General features: G+C 50.3%; 1 protein-coding gene across 1 annotated transcript; it reads left to right on the top strand.

Moving 5' to 3' along the window:
• The first annotated feature begins 1915 nt into the window (after positions 1 to 1915).
• LOC131203423 (shootin-1-like) lies at positions 1916 to 24672 on the top strand. The gene is made up of 16 exons (XM_058193616.1): positions 1916 to 2023; positions 7486 to 7538; positions 7795 to 7855; positions 8588 to 8682; positions 8763 to 8919; positions 10378 to 10475; positions 11622 to 11703; positions 12566 to 12660; positions 14328 to 14474; positions 15999 to 16152; positions 16810 to 16927; positions 17862 to 17914; positions 19001 to 19116; positions 19680 to 19742; positions 20844 to 21123; positions 24219 to 24672. The coding sequence occupies exons 1-16, from the start codon at positions 1987 to 1989 to the stop codon at positions 24290 to 24292; spliced, it is 1683 nt and encodes a 560-aa protein (XP_058049599.1). The 5' UTR covers positions 1916 to 1986; the 3' UTR covers positions 24293 to 24672.
• Positions 24673 to 25533: the final 861 nt, after the last annotated feature.

Below are 25533 nucleotides of genomic sequence, written 5' to 3'. Positions count from 1 at the left end.
TTTTCCCCGTGCACTGCGGACATCCCTGGTCCCCCGTTTAGCTTTGCTTGTTTCTGCTTTTTGACCATAGAAGGAACCAAATGACAATGATGGAAGAAGAAGTGAAAGATCAAAGCTTCTTGGCTGCGAGAAGGGTGGGAAACTCCAGAGTTGGGGGAACTGGGCCTCTGGTGGCTCAACAGACAAATGCAGCCTGTTATTAACAGCAGCTGCTTGCAATTACTGCAGGTTCAAGCCCCACCAGGCTCAAGGTTGACTCAGCCTTCCATCCTTTATAAGGTAGGTAAAATGAGGACCCAGATTGTTGGGGGCAATGAAAGTTGACTTTGTATATAATATACAAATGGATGAAGACTATTAAAAAAATGGATGGATGGATGGATGGATGGATGGATGGATTGGATGGATGATTGGATGGAGGGTGGATGGGTGGATGGGTGAATTGATAGGTGAATGAATTGCTGGAGGGATGGATGGATGGGCAGGTGGATGAACTGATGGATGGACAGATGGATGGATGGATGGATGGATGGATGGATGGATGGATGGATGGCGGGCCTCTGGTGGCTCAGACTGCTAAGACAGGCTGTTATTAACACAGCTGCCTGCAATTACTGCAGGTTCAAGTCCCACCAGGCCCAAGGTTGACTCAGCCTTCCATCCTTTATAAGGTAGGTAAAATGAGGACCCAGATTGTTGGGGGCAATGAAAGTTGACTTTGTATATAATATACAAATGGATGAAGACTATTGCTTGCCACAGTGTAAGCCGCCCTGAGTCTTCGGAGAAGGGCGGGATATAAATGCAAATAAAAAAAAAACCTGACTCTGACATTCTCTCCAACGGGAGACCCTCTGGTCCTTCAGCTCCTGGAGGTCCAAACCAACATCAAGGGGGCAACATCCGGTGGGTCTCTCTGAATCAGCCCTCTGGCCCATCTCATCTAGCAGTCTGAACTCACCATGGACGAGCAGCTTCGCTAGGAAAGGCCCTTAGCTGACTTCCCACAGTTGGAATGTCAATATGGAGCCACTTTGCTTCAGGGGTGACATCCACTTACCTTCGTTACCGGTTCGTAATGTGAGCGTGCCGCGCCTCCTCCCCACATGCACAGAGCCTTCTGCGCATGCATAGAGGGTCAAAAACGGGACCTGATGACATCCGGGCGGGTGGGTGAAGCCAGCGCTACCAGCTGAATTTCGCCAGATAAAAACGGCTGAATGTCATCGCTGCTTTCCTTCTTTCAAGCCTTATCGCCTATTCAACTTGTCAATGAATTGTGGGGAAGGAAGGGTGGAAGAATTTGTGCACGAGTCTGGAGAGCCTGGAAGCCATCAAGGTCACGACTGTAGGTGCTGGAGAAAGAGATGGACTGTTCCCATAACAAAAGGGCATCTCCTGATTGGACCATGTGATCACTCAGGGGTGGGGAGAAAGGGAAAGCTATTGTTTAACTAGGCCAGGGGTCTCCAACCTTGGTCCCTTTAAGACTTGTGGACTTCAACTCCCAGAGTCCCTCAGCCAGCAAAGCTGGCTGAGGAACTCTGGGAGTTGAAGTCCACAAGTCTTAAAGGGACCAAGGTTGGAGACCCCTGGCCTAGGCAAGCATTCATGCAGGAAAACCAGAGCCGGTTCTGATTCTTCAGTACCAAAACGGTGTATCTAGCGAAGTTTTACTTTGGGGGATTCAAAGCTCCCGAGAGCGTTGCCTTGTTTTGGGACGGTTGATATGGAGAACATCAAACCACGCAACCACAGAAGGACGATTCTGCTCAGCCTTGTGATGGGGCTGCTGGGGGAGGAGGGTTTCACTTCTGCAAAGCCAGCGGGGTGAAGACAAGGTCCGTCCAGCATGTGACCTCCTGGGCAGGAAGAGCTTAGCTTTCACTTCTGATGGATCAAGGACCAGGCGCGCGAGCGAGCGAGAGAGAAAGCGGTGGAGACATCAGCAGAAGAGGCAGAGGGAGATCTGGGGGTCTCTGCCCCATGGAACGTCCTGAGACCGGTTTCGCCCCATTTGGAGGTAAGGGGGCCGCTGTGGACGGGCAAAGCAGGTTTAGCAGGAAGGGACAATTACAGAGGAACCTCAGCTTATGACCACAACATTTCCATTGCTAAGCGAGATATTTCCCCCATTTTACGACCTTCCTTCCCACTGTTGTTAAGTGAATCTCTGCAGTTGTTAAGTTAGTGACACAGTTATTTGTGAATCTGGCTTCCCTCCCCCCCCCCTTTGACTTGGCTCGTGAGAAGGTCGCAGAAGGGGCCCGGGACACTGCGACCGTCATCAATATGAACCAAGCATCTCAGTTTTGATCACGTAACCCTGGGGATGCTGCAATGGTCGTAAGTATGAAACACGGCCCTAAGACACTTTTTTCAATGCTGTTCTGACTTTGAGCAGTCACTAAATGAATGGTTGTAAGTCGAGGATTACCTGTATAGAATAACGGAGGCCTTCACGCTGCCATCAAGGCTATAACAGGTTCGCCTGGTTCGCCAGTTGCGTCCCTTCCTAGACCGGGATGCCCTATGCACGGTCACTCACGCCCTCGTGACATCTCGTCTGGATTACTGCAATGCTCTGTACATGGGGCTTCCCTTGAAGAGCACCCGGAGGCTCCAATTAGTCCAGAATGCGGCTGCGCGGGTGATAGAGGGAGCCCCTCGTGGCTCCCATGTGACACCACTCCTGCGCAGACTGCACTGGCTGCCTGTGGCCTTCCAGGTGCGCTTCAAGGTTTTGGTAACCATCTTCAAAGCGCTCCATGGCATAGGGCCGGGCTACTTACGGGACCGTCTGCTGCCACCGATTGCTTCCCACTGATCCGTGCGCTCTCACAGGGAGGGACTCCTTAGGGTGCCGTCAGCCAGGCAGTGCCGACTGGCGACACCCAGGGGAAGGGCCTTTTCTGTGGGGGCTCCCACCCTCTGGAACGAACTTCCCCCAGGACTCCGCCAACTTCCTGACCTTCGAACCTTTCGCCGCGAGCTTAAGACACATCTATTTATCTGCGCAGGACTGGACTAGAATTTTAAATTTTAAATTTGGTTTTAACGGGGTTTTATTATTTTTATCGTAATTTTAATATTCGGTCTTATTTAATAAGTTTTTTAATTGGTGTTTTATCTTGTATTTATATTTGTGTTTTTTATCAGGCTATAAACCGCCCTGAGTCCCTCGGGAGATAGAGCGGTATAAAAATGTGATTAAATAAATAAATAAATAAATAACAGAATACAGAATAACAGAGTGGGAAGGGACCTTGGAGGTCTTCTAGTCCAACCCTCTGCTCAGGCAGGAAAGCCTATATTATTCCGGACAGATGGCTGTCCAGTCTCTTCGTGAAAGCCGCCCCTGATGGACAGATTTGGCTAAATCTTTTTCCATTAAAGTGACCAAGCTGCTCTTCTGACTCAACCTAAAAGCAGTTGATTGTTTTCTTACCAGTCAGGATGAATTCTGACCTGCTTCTAAAGGGAATTGGATTAGATGCATGTGTCTTCTGGAGGGGTCATGGGGTCCCTTAGGTGGGGCATGGACTGCTGGTGACCTCTTTCTCCGGCACTCTCAGTCCTGAGGACGGAAAGATTGCTGTCGCAAGAGAAGAAAGGATACGAAGCACGACAGCACAGGGACCTTTGTCATGGTCAGATCACTCTCTTCTTCGTCTGGACTTTCTGACCGCCATTCACCACCGCAGGGAGACGGAGCCGACACGTTGGTTCCGTCCCAGGCGCCTGATGGACCCGGAGGGGTTCCGGACGGAGCTTGGGCCATTTCCTGAGGGTCTGGCACACGGCTCGGCTGAGGAACTTGTTGCGGCCTGGGAACGGGCGGCGGGGCCTTAGACCGGTCGTGCCTTTGCGACCTCTGACCCAGCGCAGGTCCCAACCAGCTCCTTGGTTCTCCGAGGAGCTGAGGGGATGAAGCGCCGGAGAAGACGCCTAGAGAGTTCCTGGAGGTCTAGCCGTTCAGAAGCTGATCGGACACTAGTGAAGTCCTATACTAGGGCTTACCTGGTGGCAATGAGGAAGCGGGCGTACCTCGCCTCCTCCCTCATTGCATCGACAGATAACCGCCCAGCCGCCCTGTTTGGTGACCGCTCCCTCCTACACCAGGGGCGGGATGACCCGTGCAGGGGCGTGCTGAGGAGTTTAACGGTTATCTATACGATAAAATCGTTCAACCGGGATGGTTTGGACCAAGATTGCGGTGATCTGGTGAGGCGGCTGAGGGTGGTCTTGGTGACATTGTATGGGATGAGTTTGACCCTGTCGCTCCGAGGACATGGACAGGTTGTTGGGAGGCTGAATGCCACCACATGTTTACTGGACCCGTGCCCCTCCTGGTTGGTGCTGGCCACGCAGGAGGTGACACGAGCTGGCTCAAGGCGATTCTGGCGCTTCTTTGGTGGAGGGTGTCTTTCCGGCCGCCTTGAAAGAGGCGGTGGTGAGCCCTCCTCAAAAGCCTTCCTGGACCCGGCTGTTTTAGGTAATTATCGTCCGGTCTCAACCTTGCGGCGAAGGTTGTAGAAATATGGTGGCATATCAGTTTCCCTTGCACCTGGATGAAACTGTCTATCTAGACCCGTTCAGTCGGTTTCCGACCCGGTTACAGCACGGAGCGGCTTTGGTCGCGTTGGTGGATGATCTCTGGAGGGCCAGGGATGAGGTTGTTCCTCTGCCCTGGTCCTATTAGACCTCTCAGCGGCTTTCGATACCATCGACCATGGTATCCTGCTGCGCGGTTGGAGGATTGGGAGTGGGAGGCACCGTTTATCGGTGGTTCTCCTCCTATCTCTCCGACCGTCGCAGTCGGTGTTGACAGGGGCAGAGGTCGGCCCGGGCGCCTCACTTGTGGGGTGCCGCGGGGTCGATTCTCGCCCTTCTGTTCTTTATCTACATGAAACGCTGGGTGAGATCATCAGTGGTTTCGGTGTGAAGTACCAGCTGTATCGGATGACACCCAGCTGTACTTTTCTGCGGACCACCCCAGCGAAACTATCAGTGCTGTCCCGGTGTCTGGAGGCCGTGCGGGTCTGGATGGGGAGAAACAGGCTCAAGCTCAATCCCTCCAAGACAGAGTGGCTGTGGATGCGGCATCCCGGTACAGTCAGCTAAATCCGCGGCTGACCATCGGTGGCGAGTCACTGGCCCGATGGAAGGTGCGCAACAAGCGTCCTCCTGGATGAGCGGCTGTCTCTAGAAGATCATTTGACGGCCGTCTCCAGGAGAGCGTTCTACCAGGTTCGCCTGGTGCGCCAGTTGCGCCTTTCTGGACGGGAGGCCCTATGCACGGTCACTCACGCCCTCGTGACGTCTCGCCTGGATTACTGCAACGCTCTCTACATGGGGCTCCCTTGAAGGGCATCCGGAGGCTACAGTTAGTCAGAATGCGGCTGCGGGTGATAGATGGAGCCCTCGTGGCTCCCGCGCATAACACCCATCCTGCGCAGGCTGCACTGGCTACCTGTGGCCTTCGGGTGCGCTTCAAGGTTTTGGTGACCACCTTTAAAGCGCTCCATGGCATAGGGCGGGTTATCTGGGACCGCCTACTGCGACCAGATACCTCTCACCGACCCGTGCGCTCTCACAGGAGGGACTCCTCAGGGTGCCGTCAGCTAGGCAGTGTCGTCTGGCGGCGCCCAGGAAGGGCCTTCTCTGTGGGGCTCCCGCCCTCTGGGCAGGCTCCCCAGGACTCCGTCAACTTCCGGACCTTCGAACCTTCCGTCGCGAGCTCAAGACACATTTATTCATCTGTGCAGGACTGGCTTAGATTTTAAATTTTATAGGGGTTTTAAATTGATTTCAATATTTATATTTCTATTTTTAATGATAGGGCACTGGAATAAGTTTTTTAAAGATTATTTTAATTTTGTACACTGATGTTTTATATGCCTGTGAACCGCCCTGAGTCCTTTGGGAGATAGGGCGGTATATAAATTTAAATAATAAAAAATAAATAATAATAAATAACAGAATCTCTGGAGCTCAGGGTTGAACTGTGGAGGGTCCTTGGTGCTCTCTGAGCTTGGTGGTTTTCTTGCAGACGTTTCATGACCCAACTAGGGAACATCATCAGCACTAGGGGGGAGTGGGCAGGAGAGGAGGAGGAAGAGGAGGGCTGTGGGGTTCTTGGTGCTCTCCGAGTTAGGTGGGTTATTTGCAGTCATTTCATGACCAAGCTAGGTAGTATCATCAGTGCTAGAAAGGAGGAGGAGGAGGAAGGAAAAGGAGGAGGACGAGAAGGAGGAGAAGAGGAGGAGGAGGAGGAGGAGGAGGAGGAGGAGGAGGAGGAGGAGGAGGAGGAGGAGGAGGAGGAGGAGGAGGACTGTGGGCTCCTTGCTGCTCTCTGAGCTTGCAGATGCAGAAACATCTTCTTGAAGATGTTTCATGACCCACTAGGGAACATCATCAGGGCTAGAAGGGAGTGGGGTTTGCGGGGAGGAGGAGGAGGAGGGATGTGGGATGCTTGGTGCCCCCTGAGCTTGGTGGTTTTCTTGCAGACACCTTTCATGGCCCAACTACGTTATATCATCAGTGCTAGGAGGGAGTGTGGTTTGCCCTCATTTTATATATTAGTGGCTTTCCCTGTCAGTTTTAGTGGGAGTTGCCTTGGTGGTCCCTTGAACCAAGTTGGACAAGCCAGTAGTATATAAAATGACATATAACACGAGATCAAGACCCTCCCTTCCAGCACTGATCACTAACGGAAGCAGTGTTGTAAGTCAAGGACCACCTGTATTAAATCAGTAGTTTTACCGCCTGGAAAGGAAAATGCTATTCCTACGTCATCAAGACCTTCTCCTGCCTTGCACTCCCAAGGCCCCATGGCCAGCCTCCCACGGATCTCAGTAGGAGAACTTCCCACACAATTCCTTCCTTCTCAAATTGTGCCTCCTGCCATTCCACGCACAAACACAGTATACACACACACATAGTCTGCTTGGAGGAGACCGGGACTTCAGGTGTGATAACTGGAACTGGTGGCCACATTACAAGACAGATGTTGAGGCTTTGGAAGGGCAGAGAAGAGCAACTAAGAGGTTTAAAGGCCTGAAGACTAAAACATATGAAGAACAGTTGCAGGAATTGGGAATGTCTAGTCTAGAGAAAAGAAGGAGTAGAGGGGACATGATAGCAGTCTTCCAATATTTGAAGAGGTTGCCACAAAGAAGAGGGGGTCAACTTATTTTACAAAGCACCCGAAGGCAGGAGAAGAAACAAAGGATGGAAACTAATCAAGGAGAGAAGCAACCTGAAATTAGGAGAAACTTTCTAACAGTGAGGACAATTGACCAGTGGAACAGCTTGCCACCAGAAGTTGTAGGTGCTTCATCACTGGAGGCTTTTAAGAAGAGACTGGACAGCCACCTGTCTGAAATGGTAAAGGGTCTCCTGCTTGAGCAGGGGTTGGACTAGAAGACCTCCAAGGTCCCTTCCAGCTCTATACTGACTAATATTCTTTATATTCCCCTGCAGTCATTTGGGAATCGGAGAGCGATTCAAATTCGGAGGAAGATGGAGATGAGCAGGTAGGTGAATCTCCTGCAGCTGCCACTCCGGTTCCATCTGCAGAAGAGGCCACATCAGACTGAATAGCACAACCTAATCTAGCTTCTTTGGGGATCATTCCAATCAACCCCTCCCTCACCTCTAGTCCAGGAGTCTCCCCGTTTGGCATCTTGAAGACTTGTGGACCTCAACTCCCTGAATTTAAAAAGGAGGTGGGTGTGTTTTAAAAAACCAATGCAGTAGCAGACAAATGTGAAGTCTGGTTCATTTTTGCAGGAGACGGATCTTTCCCAGGAAATGGCAAAAACCAAAGAAAAAATTACAGAAATTGAGCAAGGTACGTCTACGCGGAGGTTTACCTCTTCTGCTTCTCTAAGAGGAAGGACACACAATTCAGGGTTTGGGGCAGGAAGAAGAAAAATAGGTGGGACTCCAGGTGGAGGAGAAATGAGCAGTTCGAAAGAAGTGGATCATTTCTCCCCATTGAAAAATTCAGGCCCGCGACTGATACGAAGTTGGGTGTGTCTAGTTTAACGAAAAGAAGGACCAGGGGGGACCGGATAGCAGCCTTCCAGTATCTGAGGGGCTCCTTCAAAGAAGAGGGAGGGGGGGCGACCTCTTCTCCAAAGCCCCTGAAGGCAGGAGAGAAGCAAGCTAGAACTGAAGAGAAATTTCCCAGCAGTGAGAAAAATTAGAAGAGTGGAACTACTTGCCACCAGAAGTTGTGGGTGTTCCATCACTGGAAGCTTTGAAGTAGAGACTGGAATAGAGTTTTCTACCTGAGCAGGGGGTTGGACTAGAAGACCTCCAAGGTCCCTTCCAACTCTGTTATTCTGAAGTGAAAGGAAGAAGCAGAAGAAACTTTTTTTCTGAGTTAAGAGATTCTGGGTCTCAGTCCAGAGAAGGCAACTCAAATCACCCTCTTTGGCCAGAGGAGGAGATACAGGCCTGGCACGAAAACAGGCATAACCATCCTCCTCCTGGCATTTGGGGCCAACTTCTGGCTGGGGGGGTCCCGGTTTGGGGGCTGTTGCCCTAACCCCCGTGTCCTGTTCTTTCCGCCCCCCAGCTTCTCAAGCCCTCTTGGCTGAGTTGTCCACCATGGAGATGGAGTTCAAGATTGAGAAGAGCTGCCGAGAGCAGGCAGAGGCCTTCGCCATTCAGGTGAGGAGGGGTCCTTCCACCCGAGGACCAGCGGGGACCTTCTCTCCAGGGGTCCTGCCATCTCCTCTTGGCTCCCACAGCTCAGCCAGGAGAACAAGAAGCTGAAGCGGATCAGCCTGGTGCTGCTGCCCAGGTTGGGTCTCCACCAGGAAGACGTTGCGTTGCTGAGCAGCGGAGAAGAGACCCTTCCTGACCCTGACCCGGATCCCATGGGCAGGTGCCTTCAGCAGGTCAAAGGTGAGCCAGGGAGCCCCCCCCTCCGCCCCCTCTCTTCTGCCCAGGAGAAAAAGTCCCCTGTGGCCAGGTACTAAGTGAGCGGGTACAATCCTATCATCTCAGGGGGCGCTTGGTTCACACTTAAGTTCACCCTGCTTTATTTAGGGGATCTGGATTTGGGGAACCCCTGAAGCAGGAAGAGGGGGGTGGAATTCACACAACATGCCGGGCTAAATGGAGGTTGGTCGCAGAGAAAGAAGGGAGGGAGGGAGGGAGGGAGAAAAGGAAGGAAGGAAAAGATAGACAGAAGGAAGGAATAGAAAAAGGAGGGAGGAAGGAGAAAAGGAAGGAAAAGATAGAAAGAAGGGAGGAATAGAAAAGGGAAGGAGGGAGGGAATGGGAAGGAGAGGAAGGATGGAAGGAGAGAGGAAGGAAGGAAAAGATAGACAGAAGTAAGGAATAGAAAAGGGAGGAAGGAAGGAAGGAAGGAAAGATAGAAAAGGAGGAATAGAAAAGGAGGAGGAAGGAAAAGGAAGGAAAGATAGAAAGAAGGAGGAATAGAAAAGGAAGGAGGAATGGAAGGAGAGGAAGGAAGGAACGAGGAAGGAAGGAAGGAAAAGATAGACAGAAGTAAGGAATAGAAAAAGGAGGGAGGAAGGAGAAAAGGAAGGAAAAGATAGAAAAAAGGAGGAATAGAAAAGGGAAAGAGGGAGGGAGGGAATGGGAAGGAGAGGAAGGAAGGAAGGAGAAAGGAAGGAAGGAAAAGATAGACAGAAGTAAGGAATAGAAAAGGGAGGGAGGGAGGAAGGAAGGGGAGGAAGGAAAGAGCGCCCCCTGCCGGCCTTTGGAGGAGCCAAGCAGAAAAAAAAAGGAAAGATTGCGGAGACAGTTGAAAGGAAGAGGGGACGAGCAGCGCAGCCATAAAGGAACAAGGGGGGAGGGAAGGCGAGAGAGGAGTATACAGACCTAGAAATAAAAAATAATGGTCGTGGAAGGTAAACTGAATAATAGCCTTAGGACCACGACTGCCCCTTCCTTCCTTCGCAATTTGTTCCCTTCCTTCCTCTCTCTCCTTCCTTTTTTCTTCCTCCCTTCCCTCTTTTCCTCCCTTTCCCTTCCTTCCTTTTTATCCCTCCTTTTCTTTTTTCATTTCTTTCTTTCTTCTTTCCTCCCTCTCTCCCTCTCCCTTCCTCCTTTCTTTCTTCTCTCTTCTTTCTACCTTTCCTTTTCTCTTCCTCCCTCCCTTCTTCCAGTGCTTCATGTAGTGTTTTTCTTACCTCTGTGTCAATCAAAATGAACCCTCTCCCCATTTTTTTTTAAAAAAAGATGCTTTCTTCTTCAAAATGAGCAGAGGACGCCCTGCAAAACGAGGCCCACCAGCCTAGCCGCCTCTTGTCCTCCAAGACGGACCCACTGAGTGGTTGGCCCTCCTGGGTCCCAGATGTTTCTAGAAGATAACATGGTCTTCCTTTCCTCCAGACCTTCAGCTCAGGGTTTCATGGCTGCTGGAGGAGAAGAAGGAATTGACTGCTCAAGTGAAGGACCTCCAAGCCCACGTGGAGAAGCTCCAGCATCAGGTACCTGTTATGGATAAGGGCCTACACCAGTCTTTCTCATCTTTGACCCCTTTAAGATGGGTGGACTTCAACTCCCAGAATTCTCCAGCCCACCAGCCAGCCAGCCTGCCTGCTGGTGTCGTGTCCCACTCCTCCGCTGACGGCCAGGTCAGGGAAATCCGAATCAGGCTTGCCTCTGCAGCTCTGCCCAAAGTCCTAGCAAAGTCCTCAGAGCAGGCAGGAGACCAGAAAGTGACTTCAGCAAGATAAGTTCGACTTTGCCTGACTCAGAGACTGCCAGAAAGCAGATCCTTTATATAGGCCATGGGGTGTGGCTCCATGACTCAGCACTCATTAAGGCCTTCTGTTGCCTCCGCCTATCCAATCTTCTGATGTGAGGGTCACTCCAATCAGCTGTTGGAAGTAAACTTTCCTCAGGCTCACATGCTGTGGAGGAGGGGGAGGGGTCTAGCTGCTCCGTTTGCCTGGGCATGGAGCCAGGGCTGGGGCCGGGGGGTGCTCCCTCCTCTGCAGCCTGCTTGGGTATGGAGCCAGGGCTGGGACCGGGAGGTGCCCCCTCCTCTTCAGCTTGTCTGGGCATGGAGCCAGGACTGGGGCCAGGAGGCATACATTCCTCCATGTTCGGGAGCAGATAAGAAGGCCCCGGCTGCTGTGAGAGTGGACAAGACACAACAGCTGGGGAATTCTGGGAGTTAAAGTCCACCCATCTTAAAGGGCCCGAGGCTGAGAAACGCTGGCCTAGAGCTTGATGGGGTGACGATCGAGGGAAGCTCTGGAAACCCAAGGAGACCAGGAATGCCATCTCAGGGGTTCTCTCGTCAGAAATCAAAGCTGGCTTGATTCAAGGTTTTGGACGCACTGCCCGATTTGCTCCTCAAACAGCTGTGACGCTGGCAGGGAAGGCTGCCAGTCCCTTCTGGTTAAGGCGGCCTCGTTTTTAAAAACTTTATAATTTATTAACGCTCTGTGTATTTTCTGAGTGGAAAACTATGAAAAGAGTATGGTTTTCTTTCTTTTTTTTCTCTCTCTTTCTTTCCTTCCTCTCCCTCCCTCCTTTCCTCCATCTTTCTCTTTTCTTTCTTTCTCTCTCTCTCTTTCTTTTTCTTTCTTTCTTTCTCTTTTCTTTCTTTCTTTTTTTGAATAAAGCTAGAAGAGGAGCGTGTTGAGATGCAATCTCTGAAAGCTTTGAAGGAACACAGCCAGATGATGTTGAAGAAGGTCAAACGAGGTGAGTTTGGGTTTCAACCTTCTACCTATTGATCTTGAATCTACAGAAAGCTCAAATCTTTTTCTGTGGGAAGCGATGGATAGAATAGAATAGAATTTTGTATTGGCCAAGTGTGATTGGACACACAAGGAATTTGTCTTGGTGCATATGCTCTCAGTGTACATAAAAGAAAAGATACGTTCATCAAGGTACAACATTTACAACACAATTGATGGTCATAGGTTGCAATTTAACCCTTAATGATAGCAACAAAAAGTTACAGTCATACAGTCATAAGTGGAAGGAGATGGGTGATGAAAACGATGAGAAGATTAATAGTGCAGATTTAGTAAATAGTTTGACAGCGTTGATGGAATTATTTGTTTAGCAGAGTGATGGCCTTTGGGAAAAAACTGTTCTTGTGTCTAGTTGTTCTGGTGTGCAGTGCTCTATAGCGTCGTTTTGAAACAGTTTATGTCCAGGATGTGAGGGGTCTGTAAATATTTTCACGGCCCTCTTCTTGATTCATGCAGTATACAGGTCCTCAATGGAAGGCAGGTTGGTAGCAATTATTTTTTCTGCAGTTCTAATTATCCTCTGAAGTTTGTGTCTTTCTTGTTGGGTTGCAGAACCGGACCAGACAGTTATAGAGGTGCAAATGACAGACTCAATAATTCCTCTGTAGAACTGGATCAGCAGCTCCTTGGGCAGTTTGAGCTTTCTGAGTTGGTGCAGAAAGAACATTCTTTGTTGTCCTTTTTTGATGATGTTTTTGATGTTAACACGAAGCACCTATTTTTTTTTTTTAAGAGGTTCTCTTGTCAAAATCCAGAGGGTTCCTTTGGGTTGGATCTGACCCAGGTATCTCCTGTAACCCTTCCAGCATCCCGTTTGGTCACCGAGGAGTACGGCAGGATGTCACTGCAGTTGGATCTGGAGGAGAAACTGAGGCAGCAAGCAGAAATCTTTGCCCATCAGGTGAGACGCCAGCTCTGGTTGGGCACCTCTCTTTTTTAGACTCTGGGAGAGGAATTTGGGGGGATCTGAAAACTCTCAAGGGGACAAGGACCCTCCCCAACAAACAGTTTTGGGACAGGTGGCATTCAAGGTAAGGGGGCAGGGAAGCTCTGGTGTCTGCTGCCCCACGGAGGTCCTTTCCCCGCTTTTGCCCCTGTTTTCTCTTCAATGCCAGCCCCCCCCCCAAGCAATGTTTCGTATCCTCACCAACTTGAAGAGATGTGGACTTCAACTCCCAGAATTCCCATTCCCCATCCAGCCGGGGCCTTAAGGCCTTGTTCTGGCTATTCCAGCCCACCTGGGCATCCAGAGGGGGAGCAGGTGAGGTTACCCAAGGGGAAAATCATGTGATCATCTGATTTAGGGTCCTCAACACCTGGACCCCAAACAAGATGGCCTCTATCGGGCCCTGATGCCAGCCCATTGGTGAGGCAGCCTTAAGTGCTCCTTAGTCCAGCCAGAGTTAAATGAGTGTTTTCCCACATGTTCCAAAACCCCTGGAGGAAAATTGAGGACTGGATCCGGGGTTGGGCGATTGGCATCGGCTGACTCAAGGCTGGGTGGAGAATTCTTCAGCTCTGCCACTTGCATATGAGCCAGCCGTTGGCTGCAGCCGCCAAAAAAGCCAACACAATCTTAGGCTGCATCAACAGAGGGATGGAATCAAGATCATGTGAAGTGTTAATACCACTTTGTATAAGGCCTTGATAAAGCCACACTTGGAATCCTGCGTCCAGTTTTGGTTACTACGATGTAAAAAAGATGCTGAGACTCTAGAAAGAGTGCAGAAAAGAGCAACAAAGGTGATTAGGGGACTGGAGGCTAAAACATATGAAGAAGGGTTGCAGGAATTGGGCATGTCTAGTTTAATAAAAAGAAGGACTAGGGGAAACATGATAGCAGTGTTCCAATATCTCAGGGGCTACCACAAAGAAGAGGGAGTCAAGCTATTCTCTAAAGCACCTGAGGGTAGAACAAGAGGCAATGGGTGGAAGCTAATCAAGGAGAGAAGCAACTTAGAACTAAGGAGAAATTTCCTGACAGTTAGAACAATTAACAAGTGGAACCATTTGCCTGCAGAAGTTGTGAATGCTCCAACACTGGAAGATTTTAAGAATCCTCCAGGATTTTAAGACTGGACAACATTTAACCAGAATGGATAGGGTCTCCTAATTGCTTTTGAGTTTGTCTTTTCTTTTTATTCCTCTTTCCCACATGTGTTATTGCCAGTCCTCTAATATATGCTTTTGCTGTCTCCCATGCATTTTGTAATGACGTTTCTTCTTTTCTGTTCTCTTTGAAGAAGAAAGCCAGCTCTCTTTCCATAAATTGTATAAAGTCTCTTTCTTTTAAAATTGTTTGGTTCATGGTGCATCTTAACTTCTTTTTTTTTGTCCTCTCCATATAATTTTCATCGGATTGTGATCCCCCCATGTGCTGGCTTCTATGCTTATTTCTTGTATATTGGGGAGTAGCTCAGTTGATTCCTAGAATATAAATTGAGAGCAAACCCCCGTAACACTGATGATGTTTCCTAGTTGGGTAATGAAACGTCTTCAAGAAGACACACACACCCCTCAGCTCAGGGAGCGCCAAGCACCCCTCACCCTGGTTTCCTCCCTTGTCAGATGCTGGTGAAGCAGAAGGAGACCAAGCGGCAGAGCCTGATCCTGATGCAGAACGTCGGAGCCAATGCTCAGCTTATCCTGGCCTTGCAGGAAGTGGCTAAGATGACCAAAGAGTTGGAGGAAGCCAAGATGGAGCACGAGGCCAAAGTGAGCTTAGGGACATGGCCTTCCTCCCTTCCCCCTCCCTTCAAAATCAACTTTTTGTAGCTTTCGCCTCTAGCAGAGAAGCCCCCAGGGAGCAGAAGAGGCCCCCAACTCTGCTTAGGTGGGAGAGGGGAGACGATGGGGCAGGATTCGGAATGGGTTCCAATGGGGCCTGAAGGCCAACGGGACCCAAGTCTGCACCTGGCGGTCTTTCCTTGGATGACAAGCTGCTCTTTTGTCTTCTCCCACGCTGTTCTGGAATTTATTTTTATTTATTTTATTTATTTATTTTGTCACAACAGTATATATAAGCATAAGCATGAAATAATTATATAATATATAAGCATATATATAAGCATAAGTATGTAATAACTATATTAATTGGATATAATGGAAGGAAACAATAGGACAGGAATGGTAGGCACACTTGTGCTCTTATGCGCGCCCCTTACAGACCTCTTAGGAATGGGGTGAGGTCAATAGTAGACAGTTTTTGGTTGAAGCTTTTGGGAGTTTGAGAAGAGACCACAGAGTCAGGTAATGTGTTCCAAGCGTTAACAACTCTGTTGCAGAAGTCATATTTTCTGCAATCAAGATTGAAGCGGTTAACGTTAAGCTTAAATCTATTGTGTGCTCATGTATTGTTGCAATTGAAGTAGTCTTTGACAGGAAGGACATTGTAATAGATGATTCTATGAGTTAAATTCAGGTCATGTCAAAGGCGGCGGAGTTCTAAGTTTTCTAAACTCAGAATTTCAAGTCTGGTGGCATGAGGTATTTTGCTGTATTCAGAGGAGTGGAGAACTCTTCTTGTAAAATATTTCTGGACACATTCAATTGTATTGATGTCTGAAATGTGGTATGGGTTCCAGACAGGCGAGCTGTATTCAAGAATTGTTCTAGCAAATGTTTTATAAGCTCTGGTTAGTAGTGTAGTGTTTCTGGAGAAGAAGCTACGCAAGATTAGGTTTACAACCCTTAGAGCCTTTTTTGCGATGTAGTTGCAGTGGGCTTTGGCACTTAGATCAAACAGATCTACATGGCCACCCAACTGACTTACAACAGGGGTCTCCAAACTTTGGCAATTTTGTGGACTTCAACTCACGGCCGCCTGGGCAATTCTGGGAGCTGAAGTCCACAAGTTTTAAAGTTGCCGAGTTTGGAGACCCTTGGCTTACAACATTAAAAATCCACAACATAAAAACCGGGAGACAGCTCCACCCTCGTGGCAGCATTAAGACAACCATGTCAACCACTTAATGGTCTCCATCTCCATTCGTGGTTCCAAGGTCCACGGACAAAACCACATTCTTCAGGGTCTTAATGGGAAAGCAACCAAGTGGGGGCCAGTCGTACCTGAAGAAGAAGGAAGCTCCATAAAGAAGGGGCCGCTCCCGAGAAGGCCCTTGTTTTTGTGGTCCTACCAACCAGATGGACATCCCTAATCGATGGGGCCCATAACGCACCCAGCCTTCCTGGTGGATGTTCTCCCCAAGGATTCAATTGCTGGACCTTTGACTCTCCCAGGTGAAGGATCTGGAGGCCCAGTTGGTGGAGCGGCCACTGCCAGAGGAGCTGGCCAGGTTGCAGGCAACGTTGGCCGCAGCAGAGGCAGGAAAGGCCCACCTGGAGGAGAGACTTCTCCGGGCAGAGGAGAAATGCGCCACCCTGGAGCACAAAGGTCAGAGGTTTGCTGGTCTTGCGCAAAGAATGCAAAGAATTGGGGGGAAAGGAGATGAGAACGAGAAGACCACGCTGGGCAGCCCTAAGATGCTGAGCCAGGGGAGCTCAGCTAACCAAGGACATTTCAGCCTCGCCCGTTGTGGGAACTCAACCTCATGCCGGCTTCGAGTTTGGGCTCTGTTGAGTAAGTGCTGGCTCTCTTCACCATGGAGAACTCTCTCAGCCTTGAAGCTTCTGAGCTTGGGGGCATTTCATTGCCCAACTAGGTAACATCATCAGTGCAATAGTTGAGTAATGAAATGTTGGCCAGAAAACCACCAAGCTCAGAGAGCACCAAGGAGGCCAGAAAACTCCTTTTCCTCCTCCCCCTCTCTATCAATCCCATTCCTTCTAGCCCTGATGATGTTCCCTAGTTGGGTCATGAAACGTCTGCGAGAGGGGGGAAAGGCAACCAAGCTCCGAGAGCACCAAGGATCCCTCCTTTCAACCGTGAGTGAGACCTATTCCGCTCCGTCGGTATCCGAGACCCGTAAGGCAGGACAGGCAGAGCCCAATACATTTCTGCAAAGGAGGTGGGACCCGCCCCCCTCTTGATCCCATAGAAAGCAATGAAGCAGGTGAAGGCTTCCCTCCTAAAGTCCGCTCTCTCTTGCAGTGAAAGTCCTGGAGGAAGGGGCGAAGGCCCCTGGCACCCCAGAGGAGCACTCGGTGGTCCCCGCTCCCCCCCCACCCCCACCCCCTCTTCCCCCTCCCACCTGGTCGGCAAAGACGGAGTGAGTATCTGACCCCAACACCCCTCCCCCCTCCAAACAAATTGGCACTTTTATTTTATTTATTTTATTTAATTAAACTTTTATACCGCCCTTCTCCCGATACTGTCCTTCTGTTCAGCCACGTTGGGACCCAGAGCGCTGGTTCTTCCCATCTGGAAGGCAGCAGCTTTGACAAGGGGGTCCTTGACTTACAACCATTCCTTTAGTGGCCATTCAAAGTTACAACAGGCAATGAAACACATGAGTAACATCCATTTTTCACACTTACGACCGTTGCAGCAATTCTTCAGTCATTTACTCCAAATTCAGACACTCGGCAACCGACTCCTATTTATGACAGTTGCAGGGCCCCCACAATTTCTGTGGCTAAGCGACACAGTCCTTAAGCGGGTTTTGCCCCATTTTACGACCTTTCTGGCCACCGTTGTTAAATGAATCACTGCAGCTGTTGAGTTAGTCACATGGTTGTTAAGTGAATCTGGCTCCACCACGGACTTTGTCAGAGGGTCGCAAAAGACGCCGGGACACTGTGACCGTCGTAAATACGAGTCAGTTGCCAAGCATCCGAATTTGGATCACGTGACCACGGAGAGGCTACAACGGTCGTAAGTGTGAAAACGGGTCATAAGTCTCTTTTTTTTCAGTGCTGTTGCATTTTTGAATGGTCACTAAATGAGCGGTTGTAAGTCGAGGGCTATCTGTAGTTGCCCAGTGTACCTACCTAGAGGATTTCCTAGTGGTGCCCCATCCATTCCTACCAGTAAGGAGCCCAATCACCCGGGGCTGCTGCCACCTTGCAAGGAGAGCTTGGCCAAGAGAGGGGGGGAATTGGGGGAGGGGGAGGGGGGCTGCCGGATGGGAAAGTAGGACCCCCAGCTGGGGAGGGGGGAGATTTGGGAAAGCCTGAGTGTCCTCCTTTGCCTGCCATTTGCAGCCCCCTGATGGCCCTGCGAGAGAGGAGAGGAAAGGCCCTGCCTGTGAAAAGGGGTAAGTGGACCTGGGGGCAGCTGGGACCCCTTGCACCTGCCCCCCACTCCCCCACCCCCACCCCCATCCTCATGAGTGTTCAGAACGTTTCCCCAAAGGGAGTTACTTCTGCTCTTGTAATGGGAAGGAAGGGAGGGAGGGAGGAAGGGAGGGAGGAAAGAAAAAAAGAAAGAAAAAAAGAAAAGAAGAAAGAAAGAAAGAAAGAAAGAAAGAAGAAGAAAGAAAGAAAGAAAGAAAGAAAGAAGGAAGGAGGGAGGAAGAAGGAGGAGGAAGGAAGGAAAATAAGGAAGGAAGGAAGGAAGGAAGGAAGAAGGGAGGGAGGAAAAGGAGAGAGGGAGGGAGGAAGGAGGAGGAGGGAGGAAGGAGGAAGGGGAGGAGGAAGGAAGGAAGAAAATAAGGAAGGAAGGAAGGAAGGAAGGAAGAAGGGAGGGAGGGAAAAAGGGAGAGAGGGAGGGAGGGAAGGAGGGGATGGAAGGAGGGGAGGGAAGGAGGAAGAAAGGAAGGAAGAACGAAAGTCAAAATGAAAGGAAGGAAGGAAGGAAGGAGGGAGGGAAGGAAGGAACAAATGAAGAAGGAAGGAATGAGTAATTGGAAACTATAAAACTATGAACCCTCCATATTTTGAGACACTACAGGTAGTCCTTGATTTACGACCTCAACTGAGCCCAAACTTTCTGTGGCTAAGCAAGACGGTGTTTAAGAGAGTTTAGCCCCATTTTACGACTTTTCTTGCCATGGTTGTTAAGTGAATCACTGCAATTGTTAACTTGAGGACATAGTTGTTAAGTGAATCTGGCTTTCCCATTGACACTGCTTGTCAGAAGGTCACAAAAGGGAGTCACGTGACCCTGCGACCGTCATAAAATACGAGTCAGCTGCCAAAAGCATGTGAATTTTGATCACGTGATTATGGGGTTGGTGTGACGGTCGTAGGTGAGAAAAATAAATCGCGTTTTTCAGTGCCGTTGTAACTTTGAACTTTCAACGGTCACTAAATGAATGGTTGTAAGTCAGGGACTGCCTGCGTATGAGGAAGGTCCAATTTCCTAGAGAACTGGAGGGCCAATTTGTCCAATCCCGGGGCAGGAGGAGGCCTTTGCTCCAAGGATTCAACAGCCAGAGCTGTGGAGGAAATGATGGCCCGGATCAGGAGCGGAGTGGCCCTGCGGCAAGTGAGGAGGGGCCCCGAACCCTCCCCCCAGGTAAGGCCAGGGAGGGGGGAGGCAGCACCCGGCCTCGGCCAGTACAGGTAGTCCTCGACATACGACCACAACGGAGCCCAAAATTTATGTCGCTATGTAAAACATTTATTAAGCAAGCTTCATCCCCATTTTACGACCGTTGTTAAGTGAATCACTGCAGTGGTTAAGTTAGCGACACAGTTTTGAATCCGGCTTCTCCCTGGACGTTGCTTGTTGGAAGGTCGCAAAGGGGATCGCACTGACTGCGACCGTCGTAAATGTGAGTCAACTGCCAAGCGCCCGAATTTCGATCATGTGTCCCTGGTGACGCTGCAACGGTTGTGGGAGAAACGGTCCTAAGTCCCCTTTTCTTCAGTGCCGTCGTAACTTGAGACGGTCAGTAAATGAACTGTTGTAAGTCGGGGACCGGCTGTATTTCATGCCTCCTTCGGCACGTGCGGCTGAGGGATTGCGAGAAAGCCACGTTGCAACCACCACGGATTGTAGAGTAGATCCAGTCCTGCCACGGGTGGCTGTCCACGGAGTCCCCACGAAATCTGATGTTTCACCCATTTTTCCCTTAGCCTCCTCCATCTGCTGCGGCAAACAAACGAAGGAGCGTGGCCATGGAGCTGCAGGACCTCCTGGTAAGTGTCATTTGTGGGGTGTGTGTGTGCGCGCATGCGCCCACAACCTTTTCGGGTAGTCCTCGACTTACAACGGTTTGTTTACTGTCCGACGTTACAGCGGTCCTGTCCAAAGTGGCTTAGGCCTGTTCTTCTCAGTAGGTTTCTCTCAGTAGGGCAGCGGTTCTCAACCTGTGGGTCACGACCCCATTGGGGGTCAAATGACGATTTGCCAGGGGTCGCCTAAGACCATCAGAAATATGGGAAGTATACTTGTGAGTCGAAGAATCGCGCTCCAGTGGTTGACTCCACAAGCCAGCTGCAGGCTCTTCAAATCGCTAGCCGAATTCGGCTTCAGACGCGATGAATTAAAAAAGAGAGAAATCTTTGCTCTGATGTCTCCCTCTCAAGCCAGCTGCAATCACTCCCAATCGCTAGCCTCATCTGGCTTCAGGCGCCATAAACTTAATAGGGGAGGAGTCTCCGCTTTAATGCCTCCGTCCTCAAGGCAATCACAAGCAGTTCAGATCGCCAGCCAAGACGGCTTCAGGCGCGATCAATTCAAAACGAAAATAATTTTATGGTTGGGGTTGCCACATCGTGGGGAATTGTATTAAAGGGGTCACAGCACTATAAAGGTTGAGAACCACTGGGCTAGAGGGTCCCTCAAAATATGTTAGGAGAATCTAAAAGCCAGCCGACTCATCTGCCAGCGTGCATCAGGATGGAAAAAGTGGCCAAAACGCTTCCTCTCCGTTATGGTGACATTGATTGCCGTCTCCAACACCAATCGTTTCATGCCTAAAGCGGGACTAGAACTCACCATCTCCTGGTGATGGCCCAAAGCCAATGAAAATGCTTTCATGGCTAAGGCAGGACTTGAACTCCTAGCTTCCTGCTGATTGGCCCAAAGTCTCCCAACCGGTTTTCATATCTAAGGTGAGACTAGCACTCCCAGTCTCCTAGTCATTCGTCCCAAGGTCACCAGGCCATTTTTGTCATGCCTAAGGCAGGACTAGAACTCCCAGCCTCCTGGTTTCTAGGCTGCTGCCTCCACCACGAGACCAAACAGGGTCTCCAGGGTCTGCCTGCCTCCACCCGTCCCGCTGTTCTGATCCCCAGAGCACCCCAAGGAGGCCAGCTAGACGGTCCAGCCGCCGTAAGGTCAGCCAGAAGAAACTCCTGATGGACAACCAGCTTGAGAAGCTCCTGCAGAGACGACGGCGTATAGTGGAGCAGCCCCTGGTCCTGCCAGAGGCATCTGCCCCAGCTGCAGACGGGGGGCTCCCGGCTCCTCCCCCCGGGGCCAGGGAGGAAGACCAGGCAGCTTCAGCAGTGGGGGTCCCGAGGAACCCCCAACCCAAGCAGACCAACCTCTCAGCGAACGGCAGAGATCTTTCAGGTAGGAACCGATCTTGGGCTACCCTCATGGGTTGGGGGGCTTTTGCTACCTGCACCTCGACTGGAGGTCCCTCATCTTGCAGAAGACAAGCGTCCAATTTCTGGCTGATTCTCCCGTTGATGAGAAAACAGATGCATGTGTGAATCCATCCATGGTGCAGTCTTAAACATTTTGCGTCACTCCCTGCTCGCTGCAAAAAATTCAGGGTGAGGGTATTTCCTAGGGCAGGGGTTGGTCACTTTAGGCCCTCTGGACTTCAACTCTGCTGGCTCAGGAATTCTGGGAGTTGAAGTCCAGAAGCCCTGAAGTTGTCATAGTGGCCCACCCCCATTCTAGGGACGGGGGGGGAGGGGGTCCAGAGAAGCACCTCCTTTTAACACACAACACAAGTAAAAAACGAGGAAAGCTTTGATGGGAAGTGGCTCAACAGGCTGGGAAGTGGCTCAACAGGCTAATGCAGCCTGTTATTAACACACAGCTGCCTGCAATTACAATTACTGCAGGTTCTAGTCCCACCAGGCCCAAGGTTGACTCAGCCTTCCATCCTTTATAAGGTAGGTAAAATGAGGACCCAGATTGTTGGGGGCAATAAAGTTGACTTTGTATATAATATACAAATGGAGGAAGACTATTGCTTAACACAATGTAAGCCGCCCTGAGTCTTCGGAGAAGGGCGGGATATAAATGCAAAAAAAACCCCAAAACTTGCTGGCTCAGGAATTCTGGGAGTTGAAGTCCAGAGGCCCTGAAGTTGTCATAGTGACCCACCCCCCATTCTAGGGACTGGGGGCGTCCAGAGAAGCACCTCCTTTTAACACACGTAAAAAACGAGCAAAGCTTTGATGCCACCGTTCTGGCTGCCATCTTGACTTTTTTTGACCCTTCCTCCGGCCGATGGGATGCGAACTATTTCAAACTCAAGGCAGCCTTGGTGATTGTGTTGTGCCCGGCCAGCCTTGGACTACGGGCTCCAGTGTTGGTTACCATAATACAAAAAAGACTCTGGAAAGAGTGCAGAGAAGAGCAACAAAGAGGATGAGGGGGCTGGAGGAGGCTAAAACATACGAAGAACGGTTGCAGGAAACGGGCTGGGCCAGTCTAGAGAAAAGAAGGACCAGGGGTCACGTGATACCAGAGTTCGAGTATTTGAGGGGCTGCCCCCAAAAAGAGGAAGGGGTTCAACTTCTTCTCCAAAGCCCTGAAGTTGTCATAGTGGCCCACCCCCATTCTAGGGACGGGGGGGGGGTCCAGAGAAGCACCTCCTTTTAACACACAACACAAGTAAAAAACGAGGAAAGCTTTGATGGGAAGTGGCTCAACAGGCTGGGAAGTGGCTCAACAGGCTAATGCAGCCTGTTATTAACACACAGCTGCCTGCAATTACAATTACTGCAGGCTCGAGTCCCACCAGGCCCAAGGTTGACTCAGCCTTCCATCCTTTATAAGGTAGGTAAAATGAGGACCCAGATTGGTGGGGGGGCAATAAAAGTTGACTTTGTATATAATATACAAATGGATGAAGACTATTGCTTAACACAATGTAAGCCGCCCTGAGTCTTCGGAGAAGGACAGAATATAAATGCAAAAAAACCCCAAAAACCTGCTGGCTCAGGAATTCTGGGAGTTGAAGTCCAGAGGCCCTGAAGTTGTCATAGTGACCCACCCCCCATTCTAGGGACTGGGGGCGTCCAGAGAAGCACCTCCTTTTAACACACAACACAGGTAAAAAACGAGCAAAGCTTTGATGCCACCGTTCTGGCTGCCATCTTGACTTTTTTTGACCCTTCCTCCGGCCGATGGGATGCGAACTATTTCAAACTCAAGGCAGCCTTGGTGATAGTGTTGTGCCCGGCCAGCCTTGGACTACGGGCTCCAGTGTTGGTTACCATAATACAAAAAAGACTCTGGAAAGAGTGCAGAGAAGAGCAACAAAGAGGATGAGGGGGCTGGAGGAGGCTAAAACATACGAAGAACGGTTGCAGGAAACAGGTTGGGCCAGTCTAGAGAAAAGAAGGACCAGGGGTCACGTGATACCAGAGTTCGAGTATTTGAGGGGCTGCCCCCAAAAAGAGGAAGGGGTTCAACTTCTTCTCCAAAGCCCCTGAAGGCCGGACCAGAAGCAACGGATGGAAACTCATCAAGGAGAGAAACAACCTGGAATCAAGGAAAAAATTCCTAAGAGTGAGGACCAGGGGGGTGAAATGCTCCCGGTTCAGACCGGATCCGGTAGCGATGGCGGCGGGAGGCTCGGAGAACCAGTAGCAAAAATCCTTGCCCGCCCCCACCCAGGCCCCCCCAATCGCCCAGTTGCTCGCTTGCATCTTTTTAAAAAAATGCTTTTAAAAGGTTTTTAAAAAAGGCTCTGATGATCACAGCTGAGCCACGCAATCGTCAGAGCCTTTTTTTTACTTTTAAAAGCATTTTTTTAACAACCTTTGGCCGAATAGGTTATAAAAAATGCTTTTAAAAGATAAAAAAAAGACTCTGATGATCACAGCTTAATCGCGCGATCGTCAGAGCCTTTTTTTTTACTTTTAAAAACATTTTTTTTACAATCTCTTCAGCCGAATAGATTGTAAAAAAAAATGCTTTTAAAAGGTAAAAAAAAGATCACGCGCCATAGCTGATCACACCCCCTGCGTGTTGTTCTACTTATCCCATGCCTCCTTTTGGTGGGCACTGCATGTGCACACACCTTGCGTTTGGTGCGCAGCGCACAACCAGCAAACCGGTAGTAAACCGATTCAGATTTCACCACTGGTGAGGACAATTTAACAGATTTAACAGATTAACAGAGTTGAAAGGGACCTTGTAGGGCATCTAGCCCAACCCCCCCCTCCGCCCAAGCAGGAGACCCTACGTACACCATTTCTGACAAATGTCAACCCATTTAACCTGTGGAACAGCTTGCCACCAGAAGTTACGGGTGCTCCATCATTGGAGGTTTGGATAGCTGTTTGTCTGGAATAGTAGAGGGTTTCCTGCTCAGGCAGGAGTAGGGGATTGGACTAGAGGACCTCTAAGGTCCCTTCCAGCCCTAGGATTCTGTGATTTTTGTCTGGTCTGCCATAATTCTTTTCCCTTCCTCTCCTAAGGTGAACCAGAGGAGCCGCCTGCAGGAGCCCCCGTGCACCCCAGGTTGAAGATTGCTGAGGTGGCCTGGCTTTGACCACGGGCAGCGTCCCTTCTGGTCAGCAAGAGGACCGGCTCCCTCCCCCTCCAAGGACTTTGCTCAACCACAGGGGAGCAGCTGGGTGAGGGTCTTCCTACGGCTTGGATCCACTTCCCACCCCAGTTGCATTATTACGGGTAGAGTCCTCAGCTTATAAGCCACTCGCTTACTGACCGTTGGAAGTTACAATAACAATAAACATAGAGACTTACGACCGGTCCTCGCACTTATGACTCCCGCAGCGTCCCTACATCACATGGTCCAAATTTGTACACTTGGCCGCCGGCCTGGATCGACAACGGTTGAAGAGCCTCGGGGGTTGTGTGAGTTCCCTTCCAAGCCTCCCCAGCTGGCTTCCCACAAGCACAGTCAGGGGTTCCATTCACAGATTCACTTATCAACCATAGCACAAAATTGGTCCTCACATAACAACCGCCTCGCTTACCAGCAGAAATTCCAGGCCCAATCTTGGTCGGATGTCAAGGAGTAAAGTAGGAGAACTGGGGGCTTGGCCGCTTCCACCATTTCGTCGGAATTCACACGCAACGCCCTTAACCCAGACTTCAAAAGCGGCAAAGGCTGCCTGTGGGGGACGGGAAAGGTTTGGCCAGTTCAAGCCTCGGTTAATGGGATTTGAATCCAGCTCACGGGAAGGTCACTCACTGCATGCGGGACCGAAGCTGAGACTTCTGCACCTGGCCTTGGATTTCTCACCTGGGAAGGTGGAAAGAGGCCTCCGTCTTCCTCCTCCTCCTCTTCCTCCCTTCTTTTCCTCCTCCTCTTTCCTTCTCCTTCTCCTTCTTCTACTTCCTGTTCCTTCTCCTTCCCCCTCTTCTTCTTCCTATTCTTCCTCCTCTTTTTCCTCCTCCTGCTCCTTTTTCCTCTTCCTCCTTTTCCTTTTCTCTTCTTCCCCTTCCTCTTCCTCCTCTTTTTCTTCTCCTCCTCCTCCTCCTCCTTTCTTTTCCCTCTCCTCTTTCCTCCTCCTTCTCCCTCTCCCACTTCCTGCTCCTTCTCCGTCTCCTTCCCCCTCTTCTTTCTATTCTTCCTTTATCTCCTCTTCCCTCTTCCTCCTTTTTCCTCTTCCTCCTCCTCCTCCTTTCTTTTCCTCCTCCTCTTTCCTCTCCTTCTCCCTCCCTTCTTTCTTTCCCACCCCCTCCTCCCGTCCGGCGGGCTGAGGCTGGGCAGGGTTGCCGGGCAACGCCTTGTCCACGCTGCGCACTTGCCGGCCGCCCCACTTG

This window comes from Ahaetulla prasina, chromosome 8, assembly GCF_028640845.1.
Source record: "Ahaetulla prasina isolate Xishuangbanna chromosome 8, ASM2864084v1, whole genome shotgun sequence".
NCBI lineage: Eukaryota > Metazoa > Chordata > Lepidosauria > Squamata > Colubridae > Ahaetulla > Ahaetulla prasina.
This window is presented reverse-complemented; position numbering and strand designations above follow the sequence as displayed.

Bases quoted from the DNA above. Each gene is read 5' to 3' on its own strand.
- LOC131203423 (XM_058193616.1), top strand. From the start codon at position 1,987: ATGGAACGTCCTGAGACCGGTTTCGCCCCATTTGGAG. The intron at 11,704-12,565 runs GTGAGTTTGGGT...TAACCCTTCCAG, and splicing joins GTTGAAGAAGGTCAAACGAG to CATCCCGTTTGGTCACCGAG. The intron at 14,475-15,998 runs GTGAGCTTAGGG...TGACTCTCCCAG, and splicing joins AGATGGAGCACGAGGCCAAA to GTGAAGGATCTGGAGGCCCA.